This window comes from Pezoporus wallicus, unplaced genomic scaffold (genome assembly GCF_028554395.1).
Source record: "Pezoporus wallicus isolate ANWC-B61680 ecotype Strahan unplaced genomic scaffold, APGP_CSIRO_Pwel_v1 contig_4161, whole genome shotgun sequence".
Classification (NCBI taxonomy): Eukaryota; Metazoa; Chordata; class Aves; order Psittaciformes; family Psittacidae; genus Pezoporus; species Pezoporus wallicus.
In genome coordinates this window covers 453,721-469,686 of record NW_026639584.1, presented here as the reverse complement: position 1 = coordinate 469,686, position 15,966 = coordinate 453,721, and the positions used below count along the sequence as shown (strand labels likewise).

The 15,966-nt window shown below is 42.0% G+C and overlaps 1 protein-coding gene across 4 annotated transcripts in view; it reads right to left on the bottom strand.

The window, feature by feature from the left end:
- FBXW11 (F-box and WD repeat domain containing 11) overlaps window positions 1-15,966 on the bottom strand; it is a 75,653-nt gene that overhangs the window by 43,754 nt on the left and 15,933 nt on the right. For 2 of the 4 annotated variants that reach the window (XM_057415137.1, XM_057415136.1), the window contains one exon: window positions 13,997-14,098. The exons of the other annotated variants lie outside the window; for them this stretch is intronic. In XM_057415137.1, the coding sequence (XP_057271120.1) occupies window positions 13,997-14,047 (51 nt within the window). In that variant the 5' untranslated portion in view covers window positions 14,048-14,098. The remainder of the gene's footprint in view (window positions 1-13,996; window positions 14,099-15,966) is intronic. 4 annotated transcript variants of the gene reach the window in all.

Genomic DNA, 15,966 nt, shown 5'->3' with positions numbered 1-15,966 from the left:
ACCGTAATCAAAACCTGCCTGTATCCATCCTGGATTAATATGTTGTATTTACAAGGACAATGAGCACTGAATTGTGTAATTGTGGCAACTGGATGACTCATCCCTGCACCATTCTGAGTACGGATCCATGATGGCTGCAAAACTTGCACATCATGCAAACTCTCTGCCTGAACATAAGTATGTTTAGTCCCAAATATATATATATATATATACACACACACACTAATCACTTTCTCCACACCTGCTTCTGAACAGAATACACCAGTTTTAGGAAGAATCAGCTTACTAAGAATATGGCCAATGCAGTTTTACATTGAGCTAGACAATGTTTGAGAGCTACATTAAGCTTTGCTGTAATGTGTTCCACAGTTCCTACCAGCTCAGTTCAAGCTGGTTGTTGAAAGCATTGAATAATAATTATTATTAATAATACTAATTATAATAATTCATTAATAATAAATAAATATAATGGTATCATCATCTCGGGTTGTGAAAGAGCAGCCAGCAGCAAAGGGCAGCCAGCAAGTCTCACTGCAATGCTGAGGTTTACTGATCACGTTTTACTTCACATGAAAACTGGACTCTGCAGCCCTTTTCCAGCCTAACAGGAGGTTTAATTATACCTCCAGCTTACAAGTGTTGCTTGTTTTAAAGCTGTCCCAGCTCATGCCTTTTACTATATGGTCACTCAGCCATCCTTGGCAGATGCTGGATGCAGGCAGTACATCAGCAATCCACATTCTTGCCTGCAGCAGAAAAATCTCAATACTTAAATAGTCTCAAAACTTTAGAAGTATATTAAAACAGCCATCAGGCTTATCATTAATTGTGGCTGCAAATGGTTGCAATCACTTCCCTAAAGCATTCCGGAATTAACTTTCACATCTCTAGAGTACAAATACACCAAAAGTTTAATCCTTTCCACTTGCAAGTAATGATTTTAACAGCGAAACGCTTACACAGCAGCATGGCTGTGACAAACTGGCTGCAGAAAGGTACAGACACAGGGAGCAAGGTTTTCTTTTGGGTTTGTTTTTTTTAATTAAGACACATTGCCTCAAGTTCTCAGCTACAATTACTGTTATTGTTTGCTGCACTAACAATATTGCTAATCACAGAATCCCAGACTGGTTTGGGTGGGAAGGGACCTTAAAGCTCACCCAGTCCCAACCCCTGGCCACAGGCAGGGACACCTCCCACTAGAGCAGCTTGCTCCAAGCCCCTGTGTCCAACCTGGCCTTGAACACTGCCAGGGATGGGGCAGCCACAGCTTCTCCGGGCACCCTGTGCCAGCGCCTCAGCACCCTCACAGGGAAGAGCTTCTGCCTAAGAGCTCATCTCAGTCTCCCCTCAGGCAGGTTAAAGCCATTCCCCTTGGCCTGTCCCTACAGGCCCTTGGCCAAAGCCCCTCTCCAAAAATTCGAACTGCACCTCATGCTGCACAGCACTGTGTACAAAAGCTGTGAACTGGACTGTAAATTGTACAGTTTTCTATTCATTATGTTCATGGGTAAGGCAAAAACCACCCCCCTCTGCCCTACACAATTAATAAGCCTATGAACAGTATTTCAGACACAAACTTCAGGCCAAGTTAGTAATGAGATGACTTCAGATTCATCAAGAAATTAATTAATTAAGATTAACTACATTTGCAACTTAGCTGCCTGGTGCAAAGTTAAAACACTTTAAGGGTTATTCCTAGATTCCCAGAGGGAATTTAGGTTCAGATCTCTGCTGCTGGTTCCACATGAAGCCAGCTCTGCCCAAGTTTCATCACCTCAATGTGCTGGCCAGAAGACAGGCAGCTCCCTCAACACAAGGGTGGCTAAAAAGGTTATGAAGGATGGAACATTAATGGGCATCACAAATACAGACACTGCACCAGTTCAAGGGCCAGATCATTAACCCGATCAAGTTTTTAATCCCATCCACTGTTGCTTAACACATGGCACTGGTGCTCATCATCTTTTTCTTCCCCTGAGATCTAGTAAAAGTAAAACAATGAACTGGAACACAAGGAAGAGAAACAGCAGATGTGTACTTCCAGCTTGAGAAAAGCATCTGAGCAACAAACAAATATGACGTATCAAAGCACACAACTTGTTTAAAAACAAGCCCACAGCCACAAATTCACTGGCATTAAATTCTAATACACTAGGACTGAGAACCAAAAGGTGCTCTAAGCTTCAATTAAACAGTCAATACTTTCCTCCAAGCACACTTATGTATTTTCTTCACTTTCTCCACGATCAGATGCTGGCACTTCTACACCCCTTCCTGCCTTTCCTAGCCACCAGAGCTACATCAGAATTTATCCCTATTCTTTGCTTTTTTCACTTCCCCAGGATCAGAAGAACTTCAACCAGATTTTGAAGACATTTCTATACAAACTTCCTCTGTAAAAGTTATAAAAAGGTTATTCCAAACCACTGTGGAGTCTGAAATACTAAAACTGCAGCAACCCTCAATGATTTGGCTTTTGCAAAATAGAAGGTATTTGCACACAAAAACAGTGAAAAAGTAGTCACCACAATGCAACAGTTAACTAAACTAAAGCCTAAAAGCAGTCAGCTACTCCAAGAAAGACAGACATGCTGTTAAATCCACTTTTTTCCCCTCCAAAGATACATGGCAAAGTATTTCAGATTTGGCAACTCATGAAACCATATCAATCCAGCAGAACTATTCAGGAAATCCTAATCACTCGCTAATTGTTCAAAACACAATCTTTTGCTTACACACAATCTCAGTGTGCTTCTGTAATCGATGATATCTGAGTAACCAAAAGCCTGGAGGAAAAATGTATCTCAAAAAAGGCTGCAGAGTAACTTCAGCTAAAGAAAAAAGGCTTCAGTAATACAAAATGTAAAAAAACACCCCTCAAATCTTTCAAATACCCACTCATATGGTATACACCGTATATCATATATCGAATACTTGCCTGGGGTTAGCCAGACACTCTGCATTCAAGTGCAGATTTTATCTAGGTATTAAAAGGAATGTGCAATTGCATAATTTAGATTTCACATGATTTATATAATGGGTGTCTAAATGCTCCTGACCTGTAAGGCCAGCACCACTTCTCCCCCTACAACTTCAAGGTACAGTTGATTAATACAAAAGCACATCATTATAAAGACTCTGCAGAACAGGATTTGAGAACAGGAGGAACAGTTGCCCAATGTCTCAGGTTCCTCATTTTGGAAGATTATTTTTAATCTCTGTCACACCAATGACTTGCTGCACATTACAGTACAGCCTCTTGTCGTAGCATAAGTGAAAGGGGGTGGTTGTTGCACGAGGCAGTGGATCAAAAAGGCAAGGGACAGCTGAAACCATCATCTTGTGCAATGAAGCCTTGAAACCAAAGCTGTGACCATCGCAGCATGCCAGCAAACATCTCCTCACTTCCTGAAGACAGCTGGGTTTGATGTCACTTCAATAGGAAAACTGCTGTTTCATTTACTTCTGAACAAAAGGACAGCATTATACAAAGTTCCAGCAATGGTTTCTGTGGCCTGATCCAGAATCTGAAAGGGCTTTTGCTTCTGACAAACTGCACTGAAGGATAACTTTGAAGTTAGCAGGGGTCAAAAAGAATTTAACAGATACTGCAGGACAGCATAGAAGTCTCTGCAGTAGAGTGATGACAGCCACTCAGCAGCAAGCATCCTGCATTTTTACTATTCAGGTACTGAATCTTTTCAAAGGCATTTGGCCTAATTCTCACTATTTTCCCCAGAACACATCCTTTTATTAAGCCTGAGAATTTTAAGATCACGTTTGCTCTGCAGGGGATTCCTCTAACATAACAGTAAATATTTTCTGGTAGTTTATACCTTGAATAATTTCCTAGTTCAAGTATAATTTCCAAGTTTAAGAATGATTTCCAAGTTCAAAGCAGACAAATGTCCTATGACGTTAAGAGTTCAAGTGAGCATTCAAATTCTGCAATCATACAGACAACTTTAAAGATAACCTCACTTGATCCTCAACTGATTTTTCAAGTGATTTTTCAATTAGCTACTGAATAACTCAGAGAACTTTGAAGTCTGCTTTCATCAGTAACTTTTGTCCTTCCATTTCAACCATTCTGTATTTTCTATCAAATTTAAATTCTAATGGCCCTACCTAATGCATTTAGTACATGACACTCAACATTTACCAGTTACAACATGCAAAGAAAACTAACTGAAGTGTCCACAGGCATGCCAAAAGATGTTTGCATTCACACATTTTATAGTAAGTATTTAACAGTTTATTTATCCAAAGTAATGTGAAAGAGTAGAACAGATGCAAAAAGAAACTGGTTAGAAGAGTAGTCTGGATCCTCCCTAAAGCCTGGCTTTTAATACGGGCATCAAGAATTGTGCGTGAACTTGAGGAATGTAAGAAGTAAGAATTAAAAGGCAGGGTTCAGCTTGAATAGCTGAGAGCTTCTACAGACACCAGCACAACGACCCTGAACAGAATTCAGTACTCACAAAGTAAAGAAGAAGGCTGGGATGAAGATGACCTACATTATTTTTCTAGGGCAACAAAGTCAACTCAAACTTCTGAAGCATCTGGACAATCCACTTGCCCAAAGCACCCGGAGACCACACTGTGCCACAAAGTAATGCCTTCCCCTTGCAAACCTGACTATTTTGCCACTGAAATACTATGCAAAGTGGTAAAAGGTTTTGGTTATGGTTCCTTCTTTCTTTGCTGTGCCATTTCTTCCATACTTGATAGATGGGTATCGGTTTGCTGTCTTATCCTGAATTCCAACACCTCCTTCAATTTATCTGGATTCCACTACCATTTCAAATGACACACAACCCAAACTGCACATATGCAAAGACTCCTTTGCCACAACACTGAAGACCTCCAGAACAACTCACAGGATACAAATAGTGCAACCTGGGAATGACCTGCCTGCTGAGCACCCCAGGAACTTTTCACATGGAAAGAATCAATGTCCCTGTGATGCTGACTCAAGAGTGGAAGTGTTAGTATCAGTAAAACCATGACTAACACTGGTATTGAGGCTGCTGCCTAAATCCCCATAAGCAAGGGATCAGGTCCTCCTGCCAGTGACATTCCTGATAAGTCTGACAGTGCTGTATGAAGACACTGCATAAATGTAATTTCAACCACAGTGAGAAATATTGGATTATATTTTTCCTGTTTCCTTGAAAATTCTTCTATGGGAAACATAACAAACACCTGCGAGGAAGAGGACTCTATCAACTATGCCTGGAAGAGACTGCCTTGCATTTCCTTTTCCTAAGAAAGATTTCACTCCCTCCCAGCATAAGCCTGGCATTCCTAGAAGGCAGGTAGAGAGCTAGGCACCTCACCTAGCAAACTTCTTTGCACCATGAAGGATCAGATAGCAATACCGATCGTCTTTTCCAAACGAGGCTGAGAAAGCATAAGCACAAAGGAGTGGCTAACAGCTTCTCTCCACTCAAAAGATGCCATCTTCTGTAGATGCACCAGAAGGGATATCAGGAATAACAGCTCCTGCCCACTACTTGTGAACTATATTAAGCTTAGTGTGATTCTGTTAGCTTTTCTGAGGAACATAAATCTATGTTTGCAATTACACTCATCTGTTGCAGCTATAAGCAACAGGCTCTGGATTTACCAAGGCAAGGTCTGGTATCATGAGCTAATACATGAATCCACTGTGAAGAAACACACATGCCTCCTTAGGGACATATTCTTGCCAGTCAGAGACAGTAGACTGGGATTGTTTAAATGGTACAAGAGAGAAACATGAGCAAGAGGCAGGCTAGCAAGTCACCCAAAGGAACAAGGATCCCTATGCTCACATTACTTTTTCCACATTTGGACATGCCTTCTGCAGCAGACAGCAGCTTAGAAAAGTATCTCTTGAGAGGGAGTCGTATCACCAATCCCTTCTAAGCTCTATATTATTAAGTAAATAACTAACTTTTGAGCACCGGCAACTTGGGAAGAAAAGACAAAGATGAGAGAACTGCCCACCAACAGCCACAGGTGAAATACCTTGAAAAGCTGGTTAGAAACAGAACCCAGCTCCTGAAAGGAGTCACTTGCCCCTCTCTTGAAGCTTGGGGGTGGAGTTAATGATCCTCACTGCTCTCTGAACACTGCTAAAGAAACAACATCCAAGAAAAGCATCCATACGTATGAAGTTGTTAATGGCAGCAAAACCCTTGACCCGCAAGCAGAGAGGTCAGTGGTTGGCAGTGCTCAGCCCACACCCTGGGGAGGCTGCTGCAGGGGACCCCAATCTGTGCTGTGGTTTCAAAGGCTGCCTTTGGCCTCCCTGCCCACACCGCCATTTGCTGCAGCCTTACCCCAGAGCAGGACCACAGGTGGGGCCCTTCAGCAAAAGCCAGCCAGCTCCAAGTGACTGATCCACATCATGGCTGGGGAAAACCAGGAACCAAAACTTACAGGTATTTACTCCATTTGCTACTCTTCTGACACCAGGGAACATGTTTCTGCTCCTCAGCTAAGGAAACTGAAGAGGAAGAGCTCTGGTTCACAGCTCAATACTAGCTCACTGCCCGAGATTTAAAGTAATCTAGTATGTAATTGCCCTCTTAAGACTTCAAAATAAACAATATGAATTCACCCAATAAAGGGAAGGTCTCTCCTCTTGCCACTAAGAAAGAACAGGCTTAGTTAATAATTAACGTCATAAAAGTGACAGCAGATACACAAAGAATGACTGAAAAAAGTGCTTATCATGACACTTTCCTTCAGACGATAAATCATGCTTAGGAAGAAAACAGTCCCTGTGTTTTGCATTGATTTATCCTATTGACCTAGCAACACATCATGGCCACACCAGCAGGAAGTGTCACAAGAAGCTGCTGTCACTTGCGAGGCACATCCAGATACCAGCCCCAGTTATGGGCACTCCATTACCAGAATAACACTGGGATACTGGAGAAGACCAGCATGACCGAGCACTGGAGGAGAAAAAGTAACATGAAAGAGGCAAAGGGTGACGTTGCATTTTTGCCAAAATACTTGCAATATATGAAACGAACACCACATTGAGCTGCCACATCAGTCCTCAGAGGCTGCAACTCACATATACTAACAAAAAAAAATAAAAATTAGGAGAAACTGTTGGAAAAAAAACCCAAACTGTTACCAATTTTGAGAGGAGATTCCAGCTTCAGCCAGAAGAAACAACAACACTTGGAAGAAGTGCTGCTGCTTAACAGAGGGAAAACTGCACATCTCTACATCACATCTACAGACTGGGTAATTCAGGCCATCTCCTGTGCAGAACAGCAACAGGCTTACTGCATGGACAAGCTTTCTGTCTCAAGGAAGTCTGTTTAAAATAGAGGGACAAGCACCAGTATTTCAGATACCGGAGGGAACATTCTGTTCCTTTAAAGAAAATGGACTCAAACATGCATTCCTTTTTAATGGACCTGTTGGACTGTTTCCAAAAAGAAATTGTAACAGTCCCACTATTTTGAGGCAAAACACCAGAAAATATGTCGAAGTATTTGTAAATTGCCTCAAACCTAACAGAAGCAGTAAAGCAGTTGTCTGGCTATGACAACCCATTTTAACAGCTGCACAGAAGAACGCTTTCAAAAGGGGGCTGACTACACAGAGACATCATTTTCTCATCCGCGATTTCATGCGCTATAGGGAAAGGGGTCAGCAGAATGCATCTCCTGCACTCACGCTGGTTTAAGAACAGTGCATCATGTCTGTGTCTGAACTTCTACTGTGATAAAAAGGTTCATAAAGTTTTCGTGTCAAATCAGAGCTCTTCATTTTCAAATACAATTTTTCCAAGTACAGTTTCCATTGTACTTCCCTCTGCTATCTGAACCAAAACATCCAACAACAGAAGCTCAAAATTAGGGGAAAAATAACAAATAGAAACTTAAGCACGTTAACGCTAAATTGTATCTTACCGATAAATGCAAAGACAAACTTCTTTGTGTCTCATCTCAGCTATGAGAGCACTGAAATTCCTTGCTGTTAACAAGTAATTTCCTTTGCAGGGAATGCTATTGTAAGGAATAAACATCAAAACCCTAATGCTCCACAACAGCACTTGCCACTGGCGAATAGGTTCTTCTGAACCATAATAAATTATGAATTGGCCAAGTCAAAAGGCCTTTAAGACCATGTTTTTGTGCAGACAACTTCTAGTTATGAAGAATAAATCAATGCAATCCATCTATAAGCAGGAATAACACTGGCAAGAACCAAGTCAATGTCACATTCCCACTATTTGTCCGTCACCAGCCCATGTGGTGTAAGAATGAAAATGCAGAACAAAGCAAACCTATAGAGCCTGGACATTGTGCAGAGGTCCAGTATAAGGGACAGGTAAAGTGAAGCACACCATCACAAACCTAAGGACCACTGGGGTGCTGAGAGGAGTCAGAGCAGCTTCAAGCTTGAAAAAAACTCTGTGAATGCTAAGATCTGGCCTGTGGATGATCAAGTCAACTTCTTACACTGGAAGCGAGAAGTTTGTTGTTCCTGCAGGGAATCAATGCTCTGCTAAAGCTTCCAAGCTAAATACCCCACATGTGAACATGAAAGGAAGAGCATGACACTACATACAAGAAAGCTGACAAAGTTGAGAACAATAAATGGTAAGGTGCAGGAAAAAAACTATGTTGGGGTGAGTCAAATTAAGCAAGAAAAAACTAAGAGTTTTAGAAGATAGAGACTATGATCCCCAGAGAAACACAGTCAAGAGAAACTGGAACTGACTATAAGGAAGAAAGCTGCTTCAGCAGTATTTGGTTACTAGGTTGATTTGATTACAGCTATCTAATAATACATTCCCCAAGCATTATTTCATCACATCCTACATTATGCAATAATTCAAAGTATCGTTTGAGTACTTATCTTCTGTTGCTTAATGATTAGTCTTCACACTGGAGATGTTTACTTACAGAGCTAAGAGCTCTGGATGTTTCTCTTTGTGTGACAGTGCTGTTGAAGCTATTTCCCAAAGCAGTGTGACAAACTATGTCCAAAACCACTGCTGTGCTTCACAAGGATGAAGCAGTGGAAAGTGATGTACCCACATGCTTGCATTACACAAGTAGCAACTTCTCTAAACACCTAAGTAATAGACCAGCCTCCTTTTAATCTTGCAGTCAATCCATATCAAAGAGGATGAAAACAGTAGCTATTTGCATCCAAGTATGTTCATAATGGTAAGCTCCTTGGTGCAAAGACATTATTGAAGATAATTAAGTAGTTAAAAATAAGGCCTGAATCTACAGTAGTTTCAAGTACTATGAACTGGCATCTCCAATACAACAATAACAAGTGATAATAACTGGCAAGGGCTTGATTTCCAAACAATATTACACTGCAATTCAGGATAGAGAGAGCAAGCTTCAAGCATCACTGTATTTTTAATAAGTTTTCTCTTCTCCATTCACTAGCAGCTCACAGAATGCAGACTGCTCAACTACATGCATTAGGAAGATATTTTAGTGCATGACAAAAAGCCCAGAATACAAAAACCAGACTAACTGTGGGGAACTGGAAGACTCCCTCCCATCCATTGGCAGCGGAGGATATTTGCTTAAATGTTACAGCTTGATTTTGGAAGAGCCTCATTAAGTTTTATGATTGCTAACAACATTATGGAAAGGCAAGAGTAAAGCTAATCTGCTTTCTTCTTTTACGCTGACGGTAGATTACTCTTGAAGCCTAAATGATAGAAAAAGCACAAAAATGCAGTAAGAGCTTCCTGAAGAAATTCTACAAGGCTGCAGATTTAAGACTGGTTTCCACCCCCACCCCTGCCCTTATTCCTGGTCCCTTCTCTGTTTACACATACAACACACACAGGTAACAGATAACTCCCAGATACCTTCTGTGAATCACCAAAGGGCTTCTTAAACTTCCTATTAATCATCATTATGCTAAGTGAGGTGTGCTACAGAAGGAAGACCTCCTGGTATATCTGCCCTACCTCTTGTTACATGTGGGCTTACAGCTCAGGAAACAGTGAAGGTCATGGTACCAAAAAAATCAAACATGGGGAAAAGCAGCTGGTGCCACTCTCACTTCCAAGTTCCCCTTTGGGCATCATTGAGTCACATGCCTGAAAACAGAGGACTGGTTTTAGTTTTAATTCTCCTACAGGTGCTTCTCAAAATCAAAACCTCTTACTCCTGGTTGCAGTTCTACAAAAATCAGATTAAACAGAAAAGCCTTTATTTTGGAGCAAAATTTAAACCAAGAGCTCTCTACACCTCACCAAGCAGCACGTCCCACAGGTATCTAGCTGCTCCGGACAGTTACCCTATTTATTCTCTAAGGAACCCATCAGGAGGGTGCAGTCAGCAAAAAAGCACAGATCTGCAACACCCTGGTGAAACCCCTCCTCAGTGACTCCTCAAGCACTACAGGCTGGATACACAAAACGGGTTCTTGCCACACACTGAGTGCCCTGCAGCATCAAAGCAGGCCCCTCACTTGAGCAATGGGCCTGTCCTCACAGCAGTGTACTTTGTTACTAGAACACATTAACCCTATTAGCTGTTACAATTATATAGTTAAAAATGTTCTGGGGTTGTTAATTTCCTCCAGGCACAGGGAGGAGGAGGGAGGAACAGAACCTACACAAATTAACTGGTACTTCAAATGTGTTTCTTATGGAGGCCGATGGATCTGCAACAATTCCTGAAAACAATACAGGTTTGAAAAGTTTTTTAAACTGACATGTCAATCATAGAATCCCAGATGGGTTTGGGTTGGAAGGGACCTTAAAGCTCATCCAGTTCCAAACCCCTGCCATGAGCAGGGACATCTTCCACTAGACAAGGTTGTTCCAAGCCCCATAACATGTATTAGCTTCAGTTTAATGATATATGAACCCACAGCTGTGTGATAACAGGTTTCCAAAAATCTTGTGTATGAAGCAGCATGTCCTGGGTTCAGCAGTAGCAGTTACTTTTCTCCTTCTTAGTACCTGGTGCAGTGCTGTGTTTTTGACTTTCAGCCTGGGAACAGCACTGATAACACCGATGTTTTTAGGGGCTGCTCAGTAATGTTTACTCTGACCAAGGACCTTCCCAGTCTCATGCTTTGCCAGGGAGGAGGGGAAGCCAGGAGGAAGCAGAGGCAGGACACCTGACCCAAACTAACCAAAGAGGTATTCCATACCACAGCACTTCATGCCCAGTATAGAAACTGGAGGCCAGTTACCCGGAAGGGCTAGACCACTGCTCGGGTCAGGCCTGGCACAGGTTGACAGGTAGGGAATCATAGAACAGTTAGTGTTGGAAAGGACCTCAAGATCATCCAGTTCCAAACCCCCTGCCATGGGCAGGGACACCTCACACTAAACCGTGTCACCCAAGGCTCTGTCCAGCCTGGCCTTGAACACCGCCAGGGATGGAGCATTCACAACTTCCCTGGGCAACCCATTCCAGTGCCTCACCACCCTCACAGTAAAGAACTTCTTCCTTAGATCCAGACTAAGCTTCTCCTGTTTAAGTTTTAACCCGTTACCCCTTGTCCTATCACTACAGTCCCTAATGAAGAGTCCCTCCCCAGCATCCCTATAGGCCCCCTTCAGATACTGGAAGGCTGCTATGAGGTCTCCACGCAGCCTTCTCTTCTCCAGGCTGAGCAGCCCCAACTTTCTCTCTCAGCCTGTCTTCATACAGGAGGTGCTCCAGTCCCTGATCATCCCTGTGGCAAATCCTCATGAGCAGTTGTTTTTTCTTCCCTTTTATTCCTTTTATCATTATTATTATTGGTGGTAGCAGCAGTGGTTTGTGTTATACCTTAGTTACTGGACTGTTGTTATCTCAGCCTATGGGAGTTACATTCTTTCTGTTTTCCTCCCCATCCGTAGGGATCAGGGGGAAGAAGGGGGGGAGTGGGTGAGCCGCTGTGTGGTTCTGAGTTACTGGCTGGGCTTAAACCACAACACAGCACATTCATGGTTTGTATTTTAGCTTGTAATCAATATTATCAACAGAAGTTTGTAATACTTCATAGTAATGTATTTTGCATTAACCAACCTACTACCCAGCCTGCTCTGAGCTTTCTCCTGTTTAATTTACAGTTAACTACTATGTACCTACTAATAGATATTGCAATAAAAAGGAAAAACAAAGTGTTCACAATGAATGGGTTTACTAATGCTTCAATTGAGTATGCAGATTTTTCTGCCTGTAACATTGTTTTAATAAGAAGTTCACTTGGAAGAAAAAAAAAACCAAACCCTCAAACAGCCCATTTGTCATGATCAGAAATGTCCAAAGAGCTGATTTGCAAGAAATCTGGGGCAGTCAAAGTTCCAAGATTCATCAATAAGGAATCCTTGCAATTCCCAAAGCAGGTATTTGCAGGAACCCACACCTTGCCAGCAGCAGGGAACCTTGCTAAGAAGCCCCGCAGCCTGGTGAGTCTTTCTGATGTTCACTGTGTGTGGGTCCAACAGCCAGCCCTCCCCAAGGCTTGTAAGTCCATGAAGCCAAGATCCACACGTACCATTTAAAGGACAGTTATTAACACCAAAACTGCTCCTACCCTGAAACAGTTCTCAAATTGCTGAATGCAGTTGGGCAGAACTCACTGATTCAAAAGTCAGGGAGAAAGGAAGTAAAAAAAGTTAAGCAAGAAAGTGTAGGATTTGAGAAGTCCAGATCCACACCAAGGAGCAGCCCCATGGCAACAAAGCTGGATCACATTCACTGCTCACATTCCTCACCAGGGTTCGTTAGGGACCCCTGAAACTATTACTGGCCCATGCCACCACACTCCATTCAACCTACTCCAACATCACCATCCATCCTACAAACTATAATCACTGTATTATCCATCTATACATTCATCTTAGTGCTGTTTCCCCCCAACTTTGAACAGTATTTCAAAATTAGAAACAAAGCATTCAATCAGAAAAGCAAGTCTGGATTTTAACAGAAATTTTGAAGAAAATCTGGATTCTCAAACTCAAATTTGTTGGAACTCCAGTGGCCAAACTTTGCAGGCAAGAGGAGAGGTTGTGAAATAAATGGTTACTTTAAGGCAAGACATTCAGTGCCTGAACAAAAACAGACTGACTGCAAACAAAATTCTATTTGAGCTTCCATTCACAAAAGCAGTGTTTGTTTGGTACCCATAACCTGAACCACTGAGTAACACTATTATAAAAGACACTAAAATAATAATTATGTTCTGCTAAAAATGGTACATTCAGGAACACTTTAGGAAGTGCCACACAGTTACTACACAGGTTCTGCATTTTCTTTCCAAGGTAAATATCCTAGGAGTTCAAAATTGTTAACTGGTACCACAATCTCCCTTTTATCACTTTCAATCCCTCCCAAACCAGTGAAGAAACAGCAGCAATTCCCCCATCTATAAATTACACAGGCTCAGCTTCAAAGGCTTATTAGAAGAGAAACAGAGAACTTGACATTTAGTGGCCTTCAATGCAGAGTAAGCCCCCCATCCCTTGTTCTTCACTTCTTAAAAGTTAGGAAGTTAACAGAATAACCCAAAGAGCTCCAGATTCCATGCTGACTACTCTGCATTCAAACATGTGCAAAGACTGTCACTTAAGGCTATAACCAGGATCACACTGAGGAGAAAAGAAAAAGCTTATCCTTTCTAAATTAAATCACACAAATATCACAGGCTAGTCAGTTCATTGCAGTTTAAGAGAAATGGCAAAAGCTCATTACGTTATCTTTTAAATTAAATGAGAAAGCAAAACGTAGCAGGCAACATGCACAACTATGCTACTTATTATCACAACTCAGTAAACAGGCAATAAAATACAACAGCTCACCACCCCCCGCAAGAGCCTACTGTACAGAAAGCCCTCTTAAGATTCACTCCTACAATGCAGTTAAGTAGAAGAGTTCAGAAAAAGGATGCACAAAAAACATTTAGCAGACTTAACAGTTTGATTAAACAGAGTCCTGAGAGTTTAACAAATGTTCAACAGCATACGCATAACATTTACAACAAGAAAGAAGAAAGGCACCTGGAGACATCTGACACTGGGCATGCTCTGCAGGCATCTCAGTGCGCACATGCTCTCTACCAGGTTGGAGCAGCCTAGCCACAAAGACCTTGGCACAGAACACTGCAGGGTGACAAAAAGGAAGGAAGAGAAGAAGCAGTTAGATGCCACAACAAATCACTCAAGGCAGGCAACTCATTAGTATGTTAACGTGGGTACTTATCTATGTTATTTCTACATTCATCACAAGGTTAGCGGCCCAGAGTAAAATAACAACTGAAGATCCTTTTCAGAAAACAAGCCCTCCCTCTGTCCTGTCAAAGATAACCAGCTCGCCGGCAGCCACTTGGCTTCAGCACCCTGCTAACATTTTAACTTACTACCAGTGGAATCAGAGTTGGTGCAGTTTGGTCCATCAGTCCAGCAACGCATCCACACATTGCTACCGACAACCACTTTCTGCTGCCCAGGGAAGCCAAGCCGCCTTCCTCAGCAAACTGGCCTGGCTATAATTGCTGGTGAGGTTTTTACCTTTGCAGTCACCCTCGGGGAAGAGAGGCGCAGGAGCTTTTCATTAGGGTGGCATGTCTTTAGAATACAACCTGAAGGAGCTACGGTCATTAAGGTTTGGCACCCCACACTGTCTCAACTTTCTCAACCAATTTGTGGTCATTTATTCTGACAGCAAAGCCAACATTACCTTCTGAGGTTACAGTCTGTGCACTGGGGCACTGACAACCAAAAGAGGCAAGTATTTTTAGAGATGAATACCACCTAAGTTTAAACTGCAAGACCAAGTTCTGTTTAGTCAAAATGCCTGGCCTCCTGATTAAATAAATGAGTTACTAGGGAAAAAGGTTTGTGTTATCAGTTGAGGGTATCCTAAAGCCAAATTATACCCTAACTACATTAATTACTTGTAACACCACCCAAACAACAAAGAACCAAGCTTAACTAGCAGACTCCACATTGCTGACACTACAAGTTAGGAAAAGTTTGGAAATCCTTTTTGTTCCTTTTCTGAAGCTGAAGAAATATGATGAAGACTCCCCAAACCTTTTATAGCTCCATGACAGTATTTTACAGTTCCTTTTAAGGACAAAATAGCACATATGCTACGTAACTACCACATAAAGTTAGGGAGAAGGACTCAATTCCCGACTACCAAGCAGTGCACAAACCCAGCTCTAAAATTTGGCACAGACTTAGCAGTCAATATTTTTCACACAGGCTTCCAATTTAATTTGTAAATTAAACAAAAGCCAAATCTTTAATACAAAAATCCCACACAGATAACACTGAAAGTGGAATAACTGGACGTGAAGACTAAGTGGAAGTGGTTTGTGCCAGCAGTGAGGGAAGGAGGGAGCCCAAAGCAACTGAAGAGGTTAAGAACATTTCCTATAAACCTTCTTTCATACAATCCCAGGCTGGTTTGTGTTGGAAGGGACCTAAAAGCTCATCCAGTTCCAACCTCTGCCATGGGCAGGGACACCATCCACTGCTCCAAGCCCTGTCTAACTTGGCCTTGAACACTGCCAGGGATGGGGCAGCCACAGTTTCTCTGGGTACCCTGTGCCAGCGCCTCAGCACCCTCACAGGGAAGAGCTTCTGCTTAGGAGCTCATCTCAATCTCCCCTCTGTTTAAAACCATTCCCCCTTGGTCCTGTTACTACATGACCTTGTAAAAAAGTCCCTTCACAGACTTCCTGCAGGCCCCTTTAATGTATTTTATTTCATGTTCTGAATAAAACAAAAGAAAGACTAATATTTTCATTTCTGCATTAAGCTGAAAAATTAAAGCACACCCAGGACCCTAGGAGCACCAAAACACGCTGGAATTCTCCCTCTCATCCAGCCAGAAGGTTGTGATTCCATGTAGCTGTTCTGTACTATGCACTTGTCATGTGAAGAGTGGGTGCATACACCTTACATACAGAGGTAAAAATAAACATGTTTATAATATGTTGTATTATTCATTATCAAAATGC